The sequence below is a fragment of the Heteronotia binoei genome, chromosome 2, assembly GCF_032191835.1.
Source record: "Heteronotia binoei isolate CCM8104 ecotype False Entrance Well chromosome 2, APGP_CSIRO_Hbin_v1, whole genome shotgun sequence".
In the NCBI taxonomy this organism is placed as follows: Eukaryota; Metazoa; Chordata; class Lepidosauria; order Squamata; family Gekkonidae; genus Heteronotia; species Heteronotia binoei.
Window position 1 is genome coordinate 81,061,860 of NC_083224.1, and position 23,908 is coordinate 81,085,767.

The window sequence follows — 23,908 nt, forward strand, 5'->3', positions numbered from 1 at the left end:
ATGGCCCTTTTTGTGCACCACCCAATCATTGTTTTCTTAGAATATTATAACCGGTTTGGTGTAGTGGTTAAGTGTGCAGACTCTTATCTGGGAGAACTGGGTTTGATTCCCCACTCCTCCACTTGCACTTGCTAGCATGGCCTTGGGTCAGCCATAGCTCTGGCAGAGGTTGTCCTTGAAAGGGCAGCTGCTGTGAGAGCCCTCTCCAGCCCCACCCACCTCACAGGGTGACTGTTGTGGGGGAGGAAGGTAAAGGAGATTGTGAGCCGCTCTGAGACTCTTCGGAGTGGCGGGCGGGATATAAATCCAATATAATCTTCTTCTTCTTCTTCTAACCCTGATTCCTTTTGAAAACTTTGTAGACCCAAATGGGAGACAGCCATGAGGACACAGACTGTTGTCAGGCCTGTGATGCTGTAGCTGGTGGCTCCTCTGCCCTTCCAGTTATTCCCAATGATGTTCATTTGGTACCCGTGCTGGTGAGTGGAAAAGAGACTGAGCAGGTAAGAACGACGGAAACTCCTCTATGTGTTGCTGGTGTTGGTATGGGAATTGTAGCAGTCTTTTTAAAAGCTTAAGTTGAAGAATATGTATTTTTCCCAGACAGCAGCTGTCTTTTTACATATTAATTCACCAACATTTAAACATTTATTTAATTAGTGTTACTTAAATGATTTCTTGGTTTCCTCAAAAATGATAGTGAATGAAATAATCTTGTTTTGGTTTTCTTGTTAAATGAGACAGCCAGCTACTGGTTGTGTGACTGTGAACTAACTGTGAACTCCTCCTACATCCTTCAGTCCTTAGCCTGGTTCAGTGCAGCTTATATATTATAACCTACAAGTTGCCAGCTTTCTGACTTGGATTTCATGCCTTCATTTTCTCTCTATTCACCTCCCCACTAAGTCCCTGTCGCATTTAAAGTTAGAGACAATCTCCGAATACATCCCCACTGTTATTCTTGATAAGTAAACTTTCATGTTATCCTGCCCATGAACACCAAATCCACATTGTGTATTGATCAGTGGTAAGATTATCTACCCTTTCTCATCATTGTGATACATAATGCACATCTTATTATGAAATGGTTTCTACAGAAAACACAAAGCAAGGCACAAAATCTCCAGGTTCTCTCTGTCTTTCTCTGAATTGTATACATTTGGTTGGATAGTAAGGTGTAAATTAATTCCTTTTTTAAAAACTATAGTTGAAAGCTTTACACAACATGCAAATTTCATGTAAATAAGTATACAGTAAAACTTGTTTATGCATGCTTCTAGTTTGGGGACAAAAATGTGTTTTAAAGAGAAGGATAAAGCTATAATTCTCAAGGTGTCACTAAGAAATTCTGTACCAGAGTGCACTTGCCACAGTGTGCAGTTCACAAAGACTTGGGAATACAGTAATTACTTGTTGATAGGAGCAGGTGCACATTCAGAAACATGCAAAAACACAACACACCCAGACAGGCTGGTACAGAATTTTTAATTATAGGACTGTTTCCCTTTCCTCAGAGGTTGCTGTTGTACACCATATGCTTCTCACAGAAACAGGCTGTAAGATTAGATATAATGCATATCTGTGCTTTGTTACTCCTTATACACTTCAAAGTAGAGAGGAGAAAATTTGGAAGCCCCTGTTCCTCCTTTTATCCTTCCACTTTATTTGGGCTCCCCAGGTATGATGGAGGTATTCCCCTTTTAAGCCACTTGCCAGCTCCAAACCTTTCACAGTAGTTTCCTTTCCATTATCCAGTTGATACTTCCTGTTCTTTCTGCAGCTGTATTTATTTGTGAATTAAAATATTTAAATCCTGCCCTTCCATCCAAAAGACTGCCTAGGCAACAAATAGTGATTAAAATCAAATTAAAACACAAACATTTTTAAATCAACATTAAACCAACAGCCTCCAATGCTGTAACAGGAAAAAAATCAGCAATAAGTCAGTTGACATGAGTTTTCAGTAATCCCTAGATTGCCTTCGTGAATAACCAAGTATTGCTGAAAGGCATGCAGTCATGTAAACAAATGGGTCTCCTCCATCAAGTGGGCACTTTATAAGCCAGGAGACATGCCTGAAAATGTCATGGGTCTCATCTCCTGGGCATAGTGTTCATGCCTTAAATTATCTTCTGTCCCCCCCATCCCTTCCTTATGAAAAGTATGGCAGCAACTTGTGCTCAGTGAGGCCAGAAAACTCTGCAATCTGTGGGGAGAAATGGGGGGGGGGGGGGTCACCAAATGGGAGGTGGCTGTCATGGTGAATAAGGAGACACGTGCATATAAAAGAATTTGCCCCATCTCCCCACCCCACTTTCCCACCAGGTATATATAGGAAATGCTATCACCAAGTTTTTGTCCTTTTCCTCATTTACCAATAGGGGTTGGTGAAGGCAGATGCTATTCTGTTCCCTCCTTTGTTCCTGGTCCTGGCTTGAGCACTGCTAATGTGATGTAAAGATGTAAAGATCCTTTAATCCTTCCTGACCTAGCTGAGTGGGTTTCCCTTCACCCCATTCCTGATTTTGGAGAGTGATGCCCCATGTCAACCTCTTGGCTTTCTTTTCTGCAATCAACTTGGGAGTGCACATATCCATCCTTTTTTGCACCACTCAGGTCATTCAAATAGTAATCCATTTTGCTCCTTCCTGAATGCTGGGCAAATTGGTATTTCCTTGCAGGAAATTCATCCCTGCCCAGCTGGCAGGTTCCCTGGGCAAGAGTGTTCTTCCCAGGTGATTGGGATCACCTGGTTCTTCCCAGGTGAGTGTTCTTCCCAGGTGGTTGGTATCACCTGGGTGTAATTCAAGGCATCTTGCACTCCCCTGTCACATCAAGGAGCAAAGAGACCTTCCCATAGCTAGAAACATATAGACAGGACATGATTTCAGTGCAAAGAAAAACCTCAGTCTTGCATGGTTGCTTCATTGCTACCTTCATCCTCCTGTTTCCAGCTTTATTTCTGGGAATCTGAATCTTCTCTTCATGCTCAAAACTTTAATTGGAGTGATGGTGGCAAAGGTTGGGCACCTGAAGATTACCAGGAACCATCCTGGGGTGTGGATAAAGCTAAAAAGTGTGGCAGTGCTTCAGAACCTGAGAGAAATTTGGTAAGTTGGAAATGGGGCAATGGGAAGCTTCTGTGGATTATTTTTCTGTTCTATTCAACCACCTCAACTCTCCCTGCCAGGTGCTGTCTGATTCCTCGTTTCATTCTCACTATTCTTCTGATCGAGATCCTGATAGTGGAAGAGTGTTGGAATGCCGTTCTTCTTCATCAAAGTGTCATCGTAACAGTGATTCAAAGCATTCTAGTACACAAAGGACCATAAAATGTTTGAGAAGCCCTCTGAGGCAAGGCCGTCATTTAAGATCCCCTCTGAGACGAAGGTGGCATTCAAGATCCCCAGTGAGGCGAGACCGCACCCATTCCCAGGACTCAAACAGATCATCTGGGTAGCTGACCATTATGCTCTAGCAACTGAGTAGTGTTTGGATTAGTCTGAATGCTGATGGTGCTATACACAGCCTTCTGCATGGTGCTTAAAAATGAACCATGTAAGACAGTGAGGTGGGTGGATAGATTAAAGGTGGCAGCTTTTGGGAATATTTTAATTTGAATAAGTGTTAGTCTGAACCTAGGGCTACTTTTGCAGTACATGTCTAAACTGATCTTAAGCAAGTTTATCTTCCCATGCAAATGCTAAAAATGCAGTTCCCAAGGATGCTGCAGGGTTTTTTTTTAAAAATAATTACCTTAGTTTCCCAGCAGAAGTAGCTGTAAGAATTTTTGGGCTGTGGGGAACCAATATCAGTTTACATTGGGAATGTAAATAGGCCTTGTGTCAGGCTCTTGACAGCTTATTTTGTGTAGCAAACTGTGATTTGTCTTGAATTCAGATGAATGCACCTGCTCAAGTGAGCTGTGTGCTTGTTTTCTACAGGGAGAGAGAGATAACCAGGACAGATTATTGCTGTAAATGTCACTGTAAGTGTTGCCAGAATCCATCCCCAGAGAGGTTCCAGGAGAGAGAGCTTCCCCACTCTTATTCAGCTCATAAAATGCATCGCTACCATCCCTCCAAAGGTTTGTTTTTCTTAGGCTTCAGGCTGTGTCTCTGAAACAGTTTAGAATAATAAATCTTAGTTTTTTGGTTTCATTGTTTCCAGGGCTGTAGGTGTAGTGAAAAGGTTCCATCCACACTGTTTGCCTGTTGGATATGTCTCTAATCTTTCTGACCCAATTATACCATCAAGGATCTGCTTTGGAACACAGAAATTTTGTCAAAGCATGATCTGCTTTAACAAAAAGTTACATTGTAACCGCAAACTTTGAACTGATATCTGGGTTCTACTAGGGTATTCTCTTGGTACAGGTTTGGAGAGTTCTGAAAAGGATAAGAGGTCCTGAGCAGAATACTGTCAAATTCAAATCTGCATGGATACCTAGCTGGATATGCCAGGAAAACATCCCATAGTTATGACTTTTATTACCTACAGAGTTAAGTTACTTCTCTCCTTTCAGAGCAGAAAGGTGGTTTACCTCTTCATCCACAAAGCTGACTTCTCTTTGTTCTGTTATCCAGAAACCAGCAAATCCTACAGAACATCATGTTCCTACTCTCCAGAGAACTCTATGATGGTAAGAAAACACAACCATATTTAGTGGTGTGCAAAACACAACAAATGATATCTGATTTAGGATTAGAGGCAGGTGTTATTTAAAAATGCAGATTTGACTCTATGACATTGTAAATAAAGTCGATGGTGTTCCAAATCAATTCAGTATACTAGGGTCTCGCAAACATTTTGATGCATGATTCACTTCTAAACTTGCTGTGCTTTTTGGGACCCACTTGCAAAGTAATGCTACTTTCTCCCTCCTCCACATAAAAAATATGCATCTCACATCTGTTTGCAAAGAACAAGTTTATATTTTATTATTCATTTAGTATTTATAAATATACAGGTAGGGAGCAAAAGGAACTCACAGGGGAGGAGGAGGAATTTGATGGCAGTGACATCCCACTGCTGCCCCATTCACACTCTTACCCCTTTGCCTGTGACTCACAGGGGAGTGGGGATGTGTCTCTTCCCCTGCCTTCTTTGCCCACCCACAATAGAGGGTCTTCCCTGCATGCCTGGAGTGGGGTGGCAGCTGCTGCAGATCCTTTTCAATTGACTGGCCAGCTGACTGGTGCAGCTGCAGTGGCTCGAGTGTTTTTTTTTATCTGCCCATCTGCCTGGCAGTCAAGTTTCCTTTGAAAAAATGCCAGTCAAGTTTCACAGCATAGCATCATAAGATCTTAGTATGTGCATTAAAACATTTACTTTAAAAATGTATTTTTCTGGGGGGAGGGGGAATTCTGTAGAAAAAATGTCCACTTTCTGTACATGGCTGGCCCATTTTCTGAGTATATCAATCTGCTTAGGGGCAGGTTCAGAATTATAGTATTGAGAAATAGCCTGTTTTTTCATTGACATTTTGCACATTATGCCGAGGTTTATTCAAATATATCATAGAGCCTTCCAGAGCTTACCCTTTTCCTCTTTTTCCCTCCCAACAGAATGTTCACTATGAAAGTGTGTCACAACCATTTTGAGGTCCTGTTCTATAGTTTTGAGAGCCACTGTGATGCATGTTTCCATTAGTCTGAATGAGAAACAGTTACAAATGAAATCCCACAACACTGTAATGAAATTTATAGGGCTTGTAGATGTTATTGAGGGGAGCCTTGCTTCCACATTTCTGGCAGTCAGCAAAAAAAGGACCCAGTTTCACAGACAAACTTCTCACTTGCACAGCAGGCTCATGTAGCCATAAATTTGTATGGGAGTGAGCATTCCCCTCTTTCCTAGAATCCTCAAGCGCACACATGGAATAGACTGCTTTTGTTTTTGTTTTGTTTTTAAGAAAAGGAGCCTGCAGGCAAGGGAACCTAAACCTTGCCCCCACACTGTCATGGGTGCTGGGGACCCTTCAGAGGAAGTTGAGTCTGATGAGGAAACTGTGCCCCTGCCACCTGCACCAGTGCCCCTGCCTCCTGCTGGAGAAGATCCCAGCCCCCCTGCCTCGCCCTCTCGGGTGGCTCGTGTGCGTGACCGCCTCCGGCAGGACCTCAGGGATCGGAGGAGGGCGGCACGCTCACAAGCAAGACGCTCCCTGAGCCCTGAGTTCTGAGAGGATTCTGGCCCTTCTAAGAGCAAGGATGCTTGAGTGGTAACAGGATCCTGGCTGCCTCCCTGAGCCAGCAATTAGCCCAAACGGGCAACAGCCAGCAGAGGGCTATATAGCTGTGGGCTTTGGGAGGAAGCTTTGTGGAAGCAACTAGTCATCTCCCTGACATTCTAGCATCCACTCCGGCTTGACTTTGGTTCCTGACTCCCTGACTTTGGCTTTGGACTTCTGGACTCCCTGACCTCGGCTTCTGGACCTCAGACCTGCGATACTTCTACAGTGATTCGGATTTGGCGCCTCGGACCCTCCTGCTTACTGGCTACAGACCTTGGACTGCCTCTGGACTTTGCCTGACCCGGCCCCAGCCGTGACAGATTGCTTCCACCGACAAACACCCACTCCACAGGATGGATGCTGAAGCAAGTGAAACCACAGAACTACTGGCTGCGCTCCAAGCCCAGGTACAGCAGCTAACACAGGCAGTAGTGCACTTGCAGCAACAACCTGCGGCCAGTGCTCCAGCCAAGTGCCCAGTTCCCCCACCTGACAGATTTGGGGGTGCCGTGGAAGAATTTCCTGCCTTCCTAGCACAGTGTCGGCTGTACTTTGAACTGAGAGCACGGGACTTCCTCAATGACAAAACCAAGGTGTGTTTCGTCATCAGTCTGTTAAAGGGGCAGGCGGCCAAATGGGCCACACCCTTACTGGTCGCGTCCTCTCCCCTACTGACTGATTACCAGGGGTTTGAGGCCCACCTGTCTGCTGCTTTCTCAAACCCAGTCCAAGCAGCCACAGCCAACCGGAAGATCAGGGCACTGAAACAAGGCAACTCCTCGGTGGCTCAATATGCCACTGAATTCAAGCTCCTGACCCAGGACTTGGCGTGGAATGAGGCTGCCCAGATGGACCAGTTTACTGAGGGGTTGGCAGAGGAGGTCCTGGATGAACTGGCCAGGGTGGAGCAGCCACCCACGCTCCAAGAACTTATCACCCTCTGCCTCCGCATCGATGGCCGCCTGGAAAGTCGCCGCCAAGCCAAGACCAGAGGGCGCCAGCTCCCTGCGCCGTGCTACCTGGCTCCTCGCCCGTCCCCAGCTAGTACCAGCACCAAGGATGAGCCTATGCAGCTTGGAGCTGCTCGACCCCGCCCGACCCCAGAGGAAAAGACCAGACGCCGCACGCAGAATCTGTGCCTCTACTGCGGCACGGCAGGCCACTATGCCTCTGGCTGCCCTGCTAAGCATCGGATACCTGGACCTTCGCTGCCACCGCCGCCAAAAGGGCAGCCCCAGGCGTAAGTGGACCCCCCAGCCTGGGGCGACTAGCTGGGTCCTCCGAACAGCGGGCTGATACCCCAGGGCCATTCCTGCTACCAGTCAAACTCCGTCTGCCTGACGAACGCTGGCTGTTCGTGTATGCCATGCTGGACTCGGGAGCGGCCCACTGTTTTATAGATGCCGCCTTTGTGAAGCAGCACCAGATCCCTGTGCAGACAAAAGGGATTCCGTCGCTGGTGGAGGCTATTGACGGGCGCCTCCTCCGTTCTGGCCCCGTCACCCAGGAGACCTGTCCCATCACCTTCCACGTCCAGCAGCACCAAGAACAGCTGCGGTTTGATGTCGCCCGCATGCCTCGCTTCCCGCTGATTCTAGGCCTTTCCTGGCTGAAGCTGCACAACCCCATCGTGGACTGGGCCCAGCAGGAACTACGCTTCCGAGACCCATGCCCCCATCTGACTCCTCCCACCACTCTAGCAGCTGGCATCCCGAGTGGTGGTCCTCAGCTCCCTCAGAAGTATGTGGACTTTGCTGATGTCTTCGAAGAGACAGGAGCTGATCAGCTTCCCCCTCACCGGCCCTACGACTGTGCCATTGATTTGGTACCTGGGGCACCACTCCCGGTGGGGCGTCTGTACCCAATGTCGGAGCCGGAGTTGGCAGCTCTGCGAGACTTCCTGGACAAGAACCTGAAACGCGGATTCATCCGACCCTCAACCTCTCCCCTATCTGCTCCAGTGCTCTTCGTGAAGAAGAAAAGTGGGGAGCTCCGGCTGTGCAATGACTACCGGGCCCTGAACAAGATCACCATCCGCGACCGGTACCCTCTACCACTGATCCCTGAACTCTTGGATCGCCTAAAGGGGGCCCAAATCTACACCAAGCTGGACCTCCGTGGAGCGTACAATTTGGTGCGCATACGGCCCGGAGACGAATGGAAGACCGCGTTTGGGACCCGATACGGGCAGTACGAGCACCTGGTAATGCCCTTCGGACTGACCAATGCCCCCGCTGTCTTCCAGAGGTTCATGAATGACATATTCCGGGACCTGCTCGACCGCTTCGCGATCATATACCTGGATGACATCCTAATTTACTCCAGCAATCCTGCCCAGCACGCCGAGCACGTCCGCCAGGTCCTGCAGCGCCTACGAGCCCATGGTCTCTACGCCAAGCTGGAGAAGTGCGACTTCGACCTGCGCTCCGTCGAGTTCCTTGGGCACATCGTGTCACCGCAGGGGATCCTCATGGACCCGAAAAAAGTAGAAGCGGTCCTGACCTGGCAGGCTCCTCAGAATCGCAAAGACCTGCAGCGGTTCCTCGGTTTTGCCAACTACTATCGGCAATTCATCCCGGCCTACGCATCCCTGACCACACCCCTGACTCAACTACTCCGCCCCAAAGAACCCTTCCACTGGTCCCCAGAGGCCGATAACGCCTTCTCCACCCTGAAGACTCGCTTTGCCACCGGGCCACTCCTGAGATACCCCGACCCCCAGCTTCCCTTTACGGTGGAAGCTGATGCCTCCAACGTGGCCCTGGGAGCAGTGCTGTCCCAGCGCGAGGAGCCGTCCCAGCCACTACAGCCCTGCGCCTATTACTCGCGGCAGCTCACTGCTGCAGAGAGGAACTATACCATCTGGGAGAGGGAGTTGCTCGCGATCAAGGCGGCGTTTGAGGTTTGGCGACATTACCTCGAAGGGGCTCGCCACCCTGTTCAAGTGCTCACCGATCACCGGAACTTGGAACACCTCCAGACCACCCGCCGTCTCAACCAGCGCCAGATCCAGTGGTCCCTATTCTTCTCTCGCTTCGACTTCCGGATCTCCTACATCCCCCATACCCAGAACCGGAAAGCAGACGCGCTCTCCCGGAAACCGGAATACGCCCCTGCCTCAACTGAGACCGCGCCCGCTGCTCCAATCCTGCCGCCCTCAGTATTTGCAGCCACCTCCACTTCACCAGCACTCGTGGAGGACATTCGGGCTAGCCAGGCCAATGATCCCTGGGTCCAGCAACACCTCCAGGCTCTCCAAGATGACCCAACAGGGGAGTTCACGACTCGAGGCGGCCTCTTGCTACACCGCGAACGCCTCTATGTGCCGCCCGGGCCCTTGCGGGCAGAAGTGCTACGCCTGACCCACGACTCGTTACCCGCCGGGCACTTTGGACAGCATAAGACCACCCACTTGCTGACAAGGGAATTCTGGTGGCCACGAGTTCGCGCTGATGTTGCCCGCTATGTCAGCTCCTGTGACGTCTGCCGACGGGCCAAAGACATCCCAGCCAAACCCTCAGGGTTGCTGCAGCCCTTGCCCACATCTTCAGGACCCTGGGATACCATCTCTATGGACTTCATCACGGAACTTCCACGCTCCAAGGGTCAGACTTGTATCTGGGTGGTCGTCGACCTATTTACCAAGATGGCCCACTTTGTTCCGTGCCCGAAACTCCCCACAGCTCAGGAGACGGCCCAGCTTTACCTGCAACACATCTTTCGTCTGCATGGACTCCCAGCCCGTTTGATCTCCGATCGGGGCCCTCAGTTCTCCTCTCGGTTCTGGCAAGCCCTCCATTCCAGCCTGGGTACTCGAGTGCACCTGTCCTCGGCCTACCACCCACAGACAGATGGCCAGACAGAGCGCACCAATGCCACGCTAGAGCAATATCTCCGCTGTTACACCTGTTACCAGCAGGATGACTGGACCACTCTATTGCCCCTAGCGGAGTTTGCATACAACAACGCGGTCCATTCATCCACCCAAATGACCCCGTTTGCTGCAACCTACGGGTACCACCCTCGGTTCTTCCCAGCGATCCTACCACCCACGAATGTCCCCGCCGTCGATGCCTACCTGCAAGAACTCCGTGCCAGCCAAGACTTGCTCCGAGAGCAGCTACAGCAAGCCAAGGAGGCATATAAACGGGCTGCGGACGGAAAGAGGCAAGAAGGCCCTCCAGTGCAGCCGGGGGATCAGGTGTGGCTCTCAACTCGCTACCTGCGCCGGCCTGGTCGGTCTCACAAGCTGGATGCACGGTTCATTGGACCCTACCCCGTCGTTGAACAAATAAACCCCGTCGCCTTCAGGCTCCAGTTGCCACCCCACCTCCGCATTCACCCCGTGTTTCATCGCTCCCTCCTTGTTCCGGCTGCACCCCCTGACCCAGCTCGGACTCCTTCCCCACCGCCGCCACCACCAGTGTTGGTGGATGACGAGGAAGAATATGAGGTGTGCCAGATCCTGGACTCCCGGTACCATCGTGGAGGCCTCCAGTACCTGGTGGACTGGGAGGGATACGGCCCAGAAGACCGGTCTTGGGAGCCCGAGGACAATCTTCATGCCCCGGACTTGGTGCACCAGTTCCACAACGACCACCCCGACCTTCCAGGTCCCTCGACGGAGGGGGGCCCTGGGGGGGGGATAGTGTCATGGGTGCTGGGGACCCTTCAGAGGAAGTTGAGTCTGATGAGGAAACTGTGCCCCTGCCACCTGCACCAGTGCCCCTGCCTCCTGCTGGAGAAGATCCCAGCCCCCCTGCCTCGCCCTCTCGGGTGGCTCGTGTGCGTGACCGCCTCCGGCAGGACCTCAGGGATCGGAGGAGGGCGGCACGCTCACAAGCAAGACGCTCCCTGAGCCCTGAGTTCTGAGAGGATTCTGGCCCTTCTAAGAGCAAGGATGCTTGAGTGGTAACAGGATCCTGGCTGCCTCCCTGAGCCAGCAATTAGCCCAAACGGGCAACAGCCAGCAGAGGGCTATATAGCTGTGGGCTTTGGGAGGAAGCTTTGTGGAAGCAACTAGTCATCTCCCTGACATTCTAGCATCCACTCTGGCTTGACTTTGGTTCCTGACTCCCTGACTTTGGCTTTGGACTTCTGGACTCCCTGACCTCGGCTTCTGGACCTCAGACCTGCGATACTTCTACAGTGATTCGGATTTGGCGCCTCGGACCCTCCTGCTTACTGGCTACAGACCTTGGACTGCCTCTGGACTTTGCCTGACCCGGCCCCAGCCGTGACACACACCTGCCTTTGATCTGCTCCATTTCTTTCTGATTTTCCCCCAACCTCTGCTTTTTTTCCTGTGTTTTTCACAGCCTACTCAGGAGAAAAAAATCTCTCCTAAGCATGAGAGTAACATACAGAATGGGGCTGAGTTCAGCTGCCCAACCTTTTATCTAAAAATAAAACAGCCCACTTTATACTTGAACAGATGGGGCTTTCTCCCCCACCTCCCCCCATTGGGGGCTAATGATTAGTTGTGGGAAGGATCTTGCTTAGCACTTCCACACCAAGTTACAAACACTGATAGATCTCCGATCCTGAATCAGTGATTTTTTCTCTCTTTCATACATAGAAAGATGTTATCTAATCCCTTCTCATCACTGATTCATCTTGTCTGACTTGGTGGGTATTTACTGTTGTAGATGCAGGAAATCTTAGCCTTCGCTTCTAACTATTTCAGGAACTTTGCTGAGTGTGTGGTATATAAGAAGGATATTAATAAAATCTGAGCCTTCCTGGGTCTGTTCTCAGTGCTGGTGAGCTGCCAAGCACTGGGTTGAAGCCTGGACATTTTCTTCTGTTTATCCCTCTCTGGCTCCCACATGCAACTCTGCAATAGTGCCTGCCTGCTAGTACAAGGAAGCTGTCTCTCTGTCCTTTGCAAGGCTGGTTCTTCTGCCTATCATAGTGCGGGGCAGGGATGAAGGGCAAATTGTAGCCTATGTGCTTCTGTCCTGCCCACAGTCCCTACTGGTCCTGTCTGTTTCTCAACAGATACAAGCAAAGCCTTTTCCCTGCTTGTCTAGCATGTGTGCAACCCTGTATTACCTCCAGCAACAAGGACCCATGGTCATACAGAATAATAATAATTTTTAAAAACCCTTAGGGAGCCACAGAGATGCTATGGAATGATTGGTGGAAAGTGGCAACACTAAAATCCTAGTCAGGCTGCTTCTGTTTCCACTATACTTGTCACATATGCTGCTAATGAGGAGTTGTACTACTTCACACTGTCCCAGCACCTTCCACTGTTAAACATCAATACAGTGATTCCTGAACAGTATAGCCTACATTCTCACTGCTTGGAAATTCAGTTGGCACTGTTATTGCATAGTCCACAGTCTGGGACAGTAACTTTTGTTGGGGTGATATGAGTCCTTATTTATCATAATAGGCCCTTGTCATATATGTCTTCAGCATATTCAGATACTGATACTCTCTCCCCTCCTGCTATTGCCCTGTAAAATGGAAACCAGACAAGAAAAAAGAAATCAACGCACCATGAAAAAACAAAAAAAGGGAGATCAACTTCAGTGAAACAAAAAGGGAGGAGGTCAACTTTGATGAAACAAAAAGGGAGATCAGCTTCAATGAAACAAAAAAAGTCTTCCAAGGTAACTGAAGATGGTCTTTGATTTCTGGGAGTTTCCCATAATGTGGACATGTCTTAATGCGGTGTGGGTATAATTTCATTTTATATGTGTGGTCTGATGTCCAAACAGAAGTCAAGCCAAAAGAGGGTTCAAGTGCTTGATGGAGGGTAAGTTCTTTGTAGTGGTGCTGAGGTGTTAATTAGAGAGGAAAGCAAGAGAAAAAAGAAAAGATACTCCCTATTAAGTTTCTGCAGAGGCAGGCGATGGCAAACCACTTTTGTTTGTCCTTTGCTTTGAAAATGCTATGGGGTTGCGATAAGTCGGCTGTGACTTGACGACATTTTCTATCACACTCAGCTTTTGCATTTAAATGTTTAAGACAAGCCTATGTTCATGGCAGTTGCAATTCAACTTCTCCTTGGTACAGAGTTTTCTCTTAAGCTTCACTGTCTTTGTCTAGCAGATATTTTACCACATGGTATTAATTCTTCCTCTAAGCTGTGGAGCCTTGTGAGCAAAAACTCTTCTTCGTGAGCTACTGGCATCAAAGTTGTGAGCTACTGCATAAATTAGAGCTGAGACAAAAGTGTGTGAGCCAGAGGCTAAAAAATTGTGAGCTAGCTCACACTAACTCAGCTTAGAGGGAACATACGTAAACTGGCAAGTGCCTGCACTTTTGGCTTGAGATTATGAAGATGCTTGCCTTTTGGCAAATAAGTTTTCCAAATTGTTACAGTTCAGTAGTAAAGCCCTTTTTTAATGAAAAAACTAATGCCTTTTGTTTTGAACAAAAAAAATTATTGGGCCTAAAAAGCTGTAGTTATCAGTTTTAGGAAAGGATAGATGTTGCCATAGAATAATGCAGGTTTATCTGCTAGAATGAGTCCAATTAAATCAAATTACATTCCAGGAAGCAGAGAGACAGCTGTATGGTAATGTTTACAGTAACCAAAGAAAACAGCTTCGGTCCATTTGGCCAATCTATCATGTGCTGTGATGGATCATCACTACTTGGTGTACTTTAAGGTCTGTTATTCAGACTTTGGAAGTGATTAGTCAGACTTTTGAAGTGATTAGTTGAAAGCAGACTAGGGGTGTGGATTTGGGGCCAGCATCCCTGAATGCTGATTGGGTTAAAGAAGAAAGTCCCTGGCTTAAGGATAGTGTATAAAATTATCAGCCTACCTTGGAGCTGCATTGTCAAGACTGCAGTCCGGAGTTGTGTCAAGACTCTGACAGGCCCTCTCAGGCTGTGCCTAGATGCTTGGTCTTGGGCCCATTCCCAGGAGGGGACTGCTGAGGCTCTTTGTAAGTATAGGAGTATTTCATTTCAGGACTCTGCTTAAAGCTGTTTGTCTGCTGATTGTTCCCAGTTATCTGTGCTTTTTTGATGATTAATTTTTATATATATATATCAGGGGTGGCCAACAGTAGCTCTCCAGATGTTTTTTTGCCTACAACTCCCACCAGCCCCAGCCATTGGCCATGCTGGCTGGGGCTGATGGGAGTTGTAGGCAAAAACATCTGGAGAACTACCATTGGCCACCCCTGTTATATATGATTTCGGGGTGTGAATTGAATGTTTAGAAAATCCTACCCATGACTGACTCACCTTCATACCATCCCCCTACAGCTTTTGGTGTCCAAGACAGTCAGGATCAAGTCATAAAATGGGGGAGGGTGGGTTATCTTGATGAGTAGCAGTTTGACTTCCAGATTAACAACCCCAGGCAAAGGGGATATAGTAGTAGTACTGACATCACCAATCCTTTCTTGCTGCATTTGCAAGCTAACCAAGAATTCAAGCACTTTTTTACAATCAGAGAACTCTCTTTGCTTCAAGTTACTTTCATCTTGGACAATTAGTTGAAACAGTTACAGAAAAGTTAGGTTAATTGCTTTCTTAATAAAGGTTTTTAAATATTTGAGATTGGCTTATTCGCACTTATGTTGATTATCTCATATTTAGTCATGAACCAATCACTTCTAGATAATAATCACATGATTATGATAGAACACTTTTAAGAGAAAGGTAAGTCCCCTGTGCAAACACTGAATCGTTACTAACCCATGGGGTGACATCACATTGTGATGTTTTCTTGGCACACTTTTTGTTACGGGGTGGTTTGCCATTGCCTTCCCTAGTCATCTACACTTTACCCCCAGCAAGCTGATATCGACCTACAAAAGAACAATATTGAGTTGGGCACCACAGGTACTAACTAATTTTTTTTAAGAGAATATGAATTACAGATGTTTAAAATGGACTATCAATAGATGAAATGCCCCTCAAAAAAGAAAAAAAAATCATTATTTGAAAAATTAAAGCAAGGTATTATTTGTTTACAAGAGATGCATGTAAGAAAAAAGGATATAAAATAATTGATTTATAAAACCTTGAGTGAAGAATCTATTTTGGCAGACATTAAAAAGAGAAAGTTGTTTTGTATATTAACTCTCATCCAAAATCAGAATTGGTATTGAGTGATGATCATGGCAGGTTTGTTGGAGCTGAAGTTAATTTACGTGGAATTAAGACTATGGTGGTGGGACTATATGCTCCAGATGAAAACAAACTGGTGTTTTACAAAAGACTTATGGAGAGATTAATAGACTTACTTTATGAAACCTGGTGTTTGATGGGAGATAGGAGTGGTGTATTCCCCACAAATGGACAGGACATTGAGAAAATATTAAAATGCTTCAAGGTAAATTACCAATTTTTTTCTTTGATCTGATGGACAATTTGGGATTGGTTAATGTATGGACACAGAAAAACAGTAGTTCAAGAGAATATACATATTTTTCAGCAATACATAGATCATTTTCAAGAATTGATATGATTTTGATGTCGAGAGATCTAGCTACCAAGATTTCTAAAGTAAAGATTTTACCAAAGACTTTTTCAGGTCATAACCCTTTGACTATGGTTTATAAAGGAAGATTCAGAACCTTTAGATGGAGATTAAATTGTTTTGTTACAAAATTAAACAACCGTTGAAGATTGCAAAAAGAAATTTAAACAATTTTTTGAAATTAATTTAAATAGCGACTGATTTGAGAATGATCTGGGATGCAAGTAAAGTCTTTATTGGAGGTTATTTAATACAATGCAATGCCCAATTTAAGAGAAAGAAACAAGAGAAAATACAAAATATTCTGAATGAGATAAAAAAAGAACTGAAAATCCCAAGGGAATACAGATATTCTCAACAAATTAAGATTTTACAACAAATTATCTTTGTTAACAATAAGAGAAATTGAAATGAGAAGGGTTAACCTTTTCATGCCAGTATTTTTCTCTGCCCTGCTCAATAAAAAGAGTGACTTCTCATCTTAATAAAAGGTAAAAGTTTCTACAGGCATTCTGTCTGGTTTGCTGGTTACATTTCAAAGCACTGAACTCAGCTGGTTACATTTCAAAGCACTGAACTCAGCTTCTTATTTTTGTTTGTCACAATTAAGGGTTGTTAATCAATTTAATAGGTAAATCCTGGAGAACTTTGCTGCTAAGCAAAGCAGAGGCAAAGCTTTTAAAAGTGTTTAGGTCCTCTGTATAGGATGTGGGAGGGAATCTCTCATTACAGGGAGATGAGAAGGAAAGGATTTTTAAACAACCAGACCCCCTTAGTTCACAACAAACCTCGGCACAGGATAGCTAGAGCCCTGGAGAGCAGTTGTGACAAGTAGTTCTTGTGGCTGTACACACACTGGATATGAGACCAAGTTTAAATCTACCTGTGAAAAAAACCCATCTTCGTTCGAGAGCCAGTTTGGTGTAATGGTTAAATGCATGGACTCTTATCTGGGAGAACCGGGTTTGATTCCCCACTTCTCCACTTGCAGCTGCTGGAATGGCCTTGGGTCAGCCATAGCTCTTGTAGGAGTTGTCCTTGAAAGGGCAGCTGCTGTAAGAGCTCTCTCAGCCTCACCTACCACACAGGGTGTCTGTTGTGGTGGTGGGGAAGGTAAAAGAGATGGTGACCACTCTGAGATTCAGAGTATAGGGAGGGATATAAATCCAATATCATCATCTTCCTTGTCCTTCCTGCCCATCACTCATTTTTTTAACAATCATAGTTGGAAGGAACCTCCAGGATCATCTAGTTCAACCCCTTGCACAATGCAGAAAATTCACAAAAATCTCCCCCTCCATGCCCCCAGTGACCCCACTGCATGCCCAGAAAATGGCAAAAAATCTCCATTTTGCCAAACTGACCTGGAGAAAGTTGCTTCCTGCCCCCAAAGTGGTGATCAGCATTTCCCTGAGCATGTAAGAAAAGGCCACGAGAACTAATCACTGATGTGACCATTACTGCCCTCTTTCTCATGGTCTAAGTTCACAGAATCAGCATTGCTGTCAGTTGGCCATCTAGCTTCTGTTTGAAAGCCTCCAAAGAAGGCGAGCCCATCACCTCCTGAGGAAGCCTGTTCCACTGAAGAACTGTCAGGAAGTTTTTCGTAATGTTTAGCCAAAAATTTCAACCCGTTGGTTCTGGTCCAACCTTCTGGAGCAACATTAAACAACTGCACCATCCTCTATATCAGGGTTTCCCAAACTTTTCTTTCCTGTGGCCCGGTTATTTTTACACTTCTCCTTTGTGGCTCACTAAAATTTGGGGGTGGAGCTGGGAGACAGGAATTATGTCATTTCCTGTGGTGTCAAAGTCCAAGTGATGTCACTTCCGGGGCACACTGAACCAAAACTTCACCTTTTCCTGTGATGTCACTTCCAGGGCACTCCCCTAAACCTGCCTCTTTTTCTGAAGTAACTTCGTTTTCAGAAAAATCTCTCTGAAACTCATGCTGAGCCAAAACGAGGGTGGAAAGTGGGCGGTCCTCTCTTTCCACTCCCACACCTGCATGCACCTATCTGTTTGTGTGTTCTTCTCCAGCTTGCAAGCACTCCTAATGCCTATGTTCGATTGCCTGCACCACCTACACACCCCTTCCTCAACAGCACTGGCCAGTGTATGCAGTTGGGAGTGCTGCTGCCATTGCCATCAGGAATGACAGCACTGTGTATCACCCACACTGGGCCCTGGCAGCTGCTCTACTTCAAAATATGCTGCAACATTTAGTAGGCCCTTTCTTCAGCTGCTACTACTGGAACCCTGCCTCAAGCAATAACCAAACTTGCTTGGTTTCAAGAAAATCTTTTGACAGCTATTTTTCATACTTTTCTTTGGCTGAAACACTGGGAAATTGCCGTGAAAGGTAGCAGAGAATTGTACTGCAATTAATGAATTAATTTCAAGTTATATGAAGTTCATACAAGCTTTTCTGCAGTTATCCCAAAAAGGATATTTATGAGGGGCTTGCAGTTTTTTACTGGCTGTTTCCCATGCCATTAACAGCAACTGGTTTTGCAGATATTTAGCCAGTGAACTTATTTTATCCTTTTAAATATCTACAGGAGGAGTTTAATTTTGGTGTCAGACAGCTGTTAAAAGCAGGACCAGTAAAATGGTGCCGAGTTCATAGTACCATCACTTCCAGTGCTGTTGAGATATACTGCAGTAATTTCCAATAATCTCTTTCTGCCCCACACCTCTCACTCTCAGTCACTCAGAAATCTCACAGAAAGGCCAGCTGGCTACAACTGGGAGTGCCAAATTTTCATTGGCAGAGCTGCTATGTCTACAACAACAGTATGATGAACAGAAAAGTTTCATCCAGCAAAAATGGAAGGAAAGAAAGAGAAAGGGAAAGAATGAAATGAAAAGAGAGGGAAAAAAGACATGGAAAGAAAGAACATAAGAGGAGCTATGTTGGATCAGGCCAGTGGACTATCCAGTACAAAATTCCCTCATACAATGCCCAAAAAGCACCAGAATGTCCACCAGTGGGGCCAGGGCACTAGAAGCCCTCCCACTGTTGCTTCCCCCCTCCCAGCACCAAGAATACAGACAGAGCATCACTTGCAAGGAAAGAAAGAAAGAGGTGGGGGGGGGGGGGAGGGAAAAAAGCCTTTCTCATCATCAGATGACCCCAGCCAGCAACAATTCTGCCCAAGGGTTGTTTGGTAAAAAAAAAAAAAAGCTACTGGAATGCCCACTCCCCGCCCCTCCTGGCTGAAAAAAAACCACACACACCCTTCTTTGCGGCCCAGGCCTCCCGGGGAAATCTCCCCCAAAGAGCATACTGCAAGGCACATGAAAGCTCATACCTTGAAGAACACTTAATGAGTCTAAAGTGTCAGTGGACTCCAGCTTTTCTCTTAAACACTGGGAGGGGGGAGAAGGAAGGAGAGGCAGCCCACCTCCTCTCTGCACAACACAGAGATGGGGGAAAGAAGGAAGCCAAACAGAGCTCAGGCTTTGCAGCCTGTGTCAGCCTTCAAGGCTAGCTTTTCTCTACACAACAGAGAGATGGGGGAAGGAAGGAAGCAGAGCAGAGGTCATGCTTTGGCTTTTCTTGTGACCCGGTAGTGAGGCTTCTGTAGCCGGTACCAGGTCACGACCCTGCAAATGGGAAGCACTGCTCTATATGACAACCCTTCAAGTATCTGAAGATGGTGATCATATCACTTCTCAGTCTTCTCTCCAGGCTAAATATACTCAGCTCCTTCAACCTTTCCTCAAAGGTAGGGATAGGCACAAACCAAAATTCATGATGAATCAGGCTGCTTTGTGGTTTGCAAAGTGTGTCCCCCCCCCCCACATGAGGTTTGTGAGGGCTCCGAAGTTAGAATGAGCTCATAGGCCTTTGGAGCTCAGTCGAATCAGGTTACCCAAGTGAGCTCTGAAGGTATTTATAGGCCTTCTGAACCCACTTATGGGTTGCCGTGGCCTGCAAGTGGTCTCCAAAGGTCTTTAAATGCCTTCGGAGATCACTTTCAGAGCTCAGTCGAGTTGAGCAGTCCAACTCAGAGCTTCCAGAATGAGCTTCAAAAGCCCATAAAGGTTTTCATAGATTGCCCAACTCCTAAATGCCTTCAGACTTCACTTCCAGTCATGTGGCCTGACACAGAAGTAAGCTCACTTTGGTCAGGTCACCGGCTGGTGGTGGGCTGCAACAGCTTTTAAATGCCTTCAAAGCTCACTTCCTGCACACCAATCTGTGTAATGGACCAGTTCATAATTTGTGAAAAACCCCGAACCACAAACCTACATTTGTTGGTGCCCACCCCAACTCATAGAACTTGGTGTCCAGACCCCTCTTTTTGCCCTCCTCTGGACATGTTTTGAATTATTTTTTTCTACCACTTTGTTAATCTGTTTAGTAGCAAAGATAAAGTAGTCGGGTTACCTTGAAAGGTTCAAGTATTTCTAATTGTTAGGTGACAAGGAATGTGATGGCAGATCTGCATAACTTGCTTGGCTAGCAACATTCATATTTTTTGTATGCTGTAGGCCATTATCTTAGGGCCAAGCCAAATTTTGTCGTTGTTTTGTTTCCACGTATCTGCAGGTAACAGGGAATGGTGGAAAAGTCCTAGCTCCTCTAAATCATGATGCTGCTTTAGCTATTGAAACATCCATTCCAGCAGAGACTACAGAAAACTTTCAGTCTGCAAACACAGAAGCATATGAGTCGGTAGGGGAAAAAGTGTTCCTGTCCTAATGTCTTGCTATCCCATAAATTTTATTCCCCATCTTTGCTCCCTCTTGGTGTTATGTATCTGATGCATTTTTTGCCTCAGTTGCTTCCAAATGGTTGTGGTCTCACTTTGCTTATGCTTAGCAAAACTACAACACTTACACACACCTAATCAGGTCTTGGCCAAACTAATTCTTCATCTTATTGGGATATCTCTGTGTAGGTCCAACTAGCACCCAGCAGTGAAGACACAGGCTTTCCTCACCAACCCTGTGCTGAGAAGGAAACTGGCACTTCAGCTCCATCCAAGATTGTTGAGGACCCTCGTTCTGTGGCTGTGCTAACAAAAAGGAACCAGATCGAACAGGTTAAAAAAAATTAAATTCAAACCTCTTCAGTAGCCTATATGTGTAAATGTTATTTTATTTGTAAACAACTTTGACCATTGATAAGGAAAAATGGGGTATAAGCAATTGTTTTTATCCAGCAAGATCTGCTCAAAGATCAGATGTCATAGAATGAGATTTTCCTGCTTCCCCCTCCCTCTACTTAGCCCCCTGAAATTCCGTTCCCAAGGTTTGTCAGACCCTCAGGATCCTCATAAATAGTAAGGGTGCAGGTTTGCAGTAAGAAGGGGAAATAGTTGGAAATGGCTTCCCTCCCTCCTGAAGGTGCAAGTGCCTTCAAGTCTTTACATCAAATAAATGAGAGAAGTTAGAGCATTCAAGCACTATAATGAAGATACCATTTTCTGTCCATGTGGCACAGGTTTATTGAAGGCCAAGTATAGGGGAGAAATTACTCATTTTGAAATAGGCATCAAGATTCAGGCAGTTATCAAGAGCCAGTCAGCTTAGGGTCTTCAAAGTATAGGGAGCTGAAGATGCTGAACAGATGTATTCGTCTGAAGAAGTGTGTGTGCACACATAAGCTTATAGAATTAAACTTTGTTGGTCTTAAAGGACCCCTGTTCAGATGTATTCATTGTAATCCTATGCCGTTATTCCAGTCTAAGCCCTTTGCAATCAATAGGCATGGACTTTAGTAAGTCTGTATAAGATTGCATTGACTGACACCAAAGAATGGGAGACATGAATTCCCCTTTATATTTACTGCTTTATTTCTGATCTTTATGTAACTTTCTCTAATGAGCTTTCCTTGGTTAGGCAAATATAAGAGAATCTCAATCCCAACACTCTTGTGCTTCTATTGAGAAATGAACACATAAAACTAACCCGCTGGCAAAGTATACATTTATTCCCTTATTTCAGCCCAATTAAATCACACTGATATAGAAATGTGATCTTCAGTCCACATTGTACTGTTTAATACAGAACGGTTCCTAGAAAAAAGGAACTACAATTTGAAATATGTTGTCTTACTTACTGTGGGTATGTTAGCCATATTTACATAGACCATTTGTTAGCCAAAAAGACAGAGTTCCAATTTAAGGGAACTGTCATGGAAGTAAGACGGTAACATGCTGACTTCATGTCTGAAGGCTTGGAATGCATCCAGGCCACCAATATACATAAGAGTGAAGACCAGCATGTGCCTTCCTTTGCTTTATCCATCCATTTGTGTACTCAAACTGTTGTAAGGCATTTCTTTTTAAGTATCTTTTGTTGGCAGACCATCAAACCAAGCCTTAAGGAATCATTGTTGGAATATTCTTACATTTATAACAGGGCAATTGATAACAGTCTTTAAAAAAAGGGCTGTGGATTGCTAGGACTTAAGCTCCTACCTGTAAAATGGCAAGATTTGACTTTCAAGTCCTACGAATACCTTCTGTCTTGTCCAGATTTGACTCCTGCAAAACATCTGATGAGTTACATAGCTATTGGATCTGTGTAAATTGTCTCAATGAATGTTGTTCCACTAGTTATGTGTGTATATAATGTCTGTGCCATTCCTGATCTTTACCTTTTACTTTTGACTCTGGCCACTAGGCTGTGCCAACATCATTGGCTTTAATTTGGGCCAGAGCTCCAGGCTTAAGTCTGTCTGCTAAAAACAGATTGTCTTGAATAATGCAAAGTATACTTCAGGGTATCTCTACATTTACCAGAAAGAAAGGTCTCTTTAGTCTTTTACTACGTTTGTAGTGTGTATTTGGTCACATGGACATATGTGAAATAGAAATGGGTCATTCACTGAGGAAACAAGTCTTATAGAGTGTTACTATGATTAAAGATTAAAAACAAACCTGGGGAAAGACAGCAGGGAGTAATTCCTAGATTCCTTGAATCAAGTTTTGAAGTAATGAACAATAGGAAAATTAGAGTTCTCAGTCCAGTTTGGGATTCTGTAAGAATATTCTTCTTCAGTCTATGATAATCTGGAAAAGACTGTTTGTAGGGAGTGTATGTGAGGCTTGGTAAAGATGGCAGGGGAAGACTTGTATGAATATTTGGAAATAAAGCTATGACTGGAGTCTAGGTTTTGCTATACTCTGTTAATCTGAAATAATTACTATCTTTGGGTTTCATGTCTGCTATGTTTACTACAGAAGGAATCCTCAGTTCACCTGCAGCCAGCTATTGGAATTATCTAAAATCCCTTTTATCACCTTGATTGTGACTATGTCAAGATGCATAGTGATCTTTAGCTTATACCTTGCAGCGACTTAAACATACAAGGTAGTGGGTTTATAATGGAAAAATGAGCACTTCTTCAGTCTTAAAAAGTTGTTGCTGTAATGGCATTAATCTTCATAACTAGTGTGGCGACATAAGTGTTACTTATGTGTTTCAAGTGTGAGATGTTCTGTGATTTCTGTGTACTCTTGACTATTGCCACCATCAGTGCTAGCACCATAAAGACGATTTCTGTTCACAGCTAGTGGGTAGGGAGAGCACTGATCTTCAAAGGCAGGTTCTCTGATGTCAGATTTGCACAGGATATCTTTCTTGACACCATCTTCTTTCCTTTAGGATTATCTACAGGTTGTTCTCAATTTTGCTGTGGTGGCCACTTTGCTGTTGCAGAAGGAGCCCTGCATGGAGCAGGCACTGGAAGTAGCACTGCGCACCAATATAAGATGTGTTGGGGACTACTATGAAAGCAAGCTGAAGAATTTCATTGACAACTATGACTTATCTGAGACCCCCTGAAAGGCATAATGAGAAGATCTGATGGTCAGTGTGGCCAAAGCCTTTTGGAGGACAGAATCAGTGGGGTGGGAAATTGCAGGAGGTTTTTATTTTAACTAAAAGGTTATATAAGGCTCCTCTGTGAAATGGAGTAGAGATGAGAAGCCCCCGAGTTCAGGTTGCAGCAGTTAGAGGTTGTGGAGGCAGTGGGTGAAAGTCTTGGGACCCTTGTTGCTGGGATGGGGGAAAGAAGATCCGTCTTTCGTACAGAAGTGTTGTGGCAGGTTCTTGGGACATGTTGACTTAAGGCTTTTGGAGAGGCCAGTAACTCCTATACAGGAGTAATTGGGATTAGAGTAGTAAACTGATTCTGGCGTTCTGCCCCTGCATATATACACACAAACACACGCTTTTGCAAATAATAAAATTTGGAAACAACG

The 23,908-nt window shown here is 45.6% G+C and overlaps 1 protein-coding gene across 1 annotated transcript; it reads left to right on the forward strand.

The window, feature by feature from the left end:
- Positions 1 to 335: 335 nt before the first annotated feature.
- On the forward strand, positions 336 to 23,908 carry LOC132566414 (periphilin-1-like). The gene is made up of 10 exons (XM_060231427.1): positions 336 to 503; positions 2,955 to 3,110; positions 3,191 to 3,456; positions 3,945 to 4,087; positions 4,587 to 4,642; positions 12,715 to 12,772; positions 12,803 to 12,852; positions 20,245 to 20,370; positions 20,597 to 20,740; positions 23,310 to 23,908. The coding sequence occupies exons 1-10, from the start codon at positions 369 to 371 to the stop codon at positions 23,487 to 23,489; spliced, it is 1,314 nt and encodes a 437-aa protein (XP_060087410.1). The 5' UTR covers positions 336 to 368; the 3' UTR covers positions 23,490 to 23,908.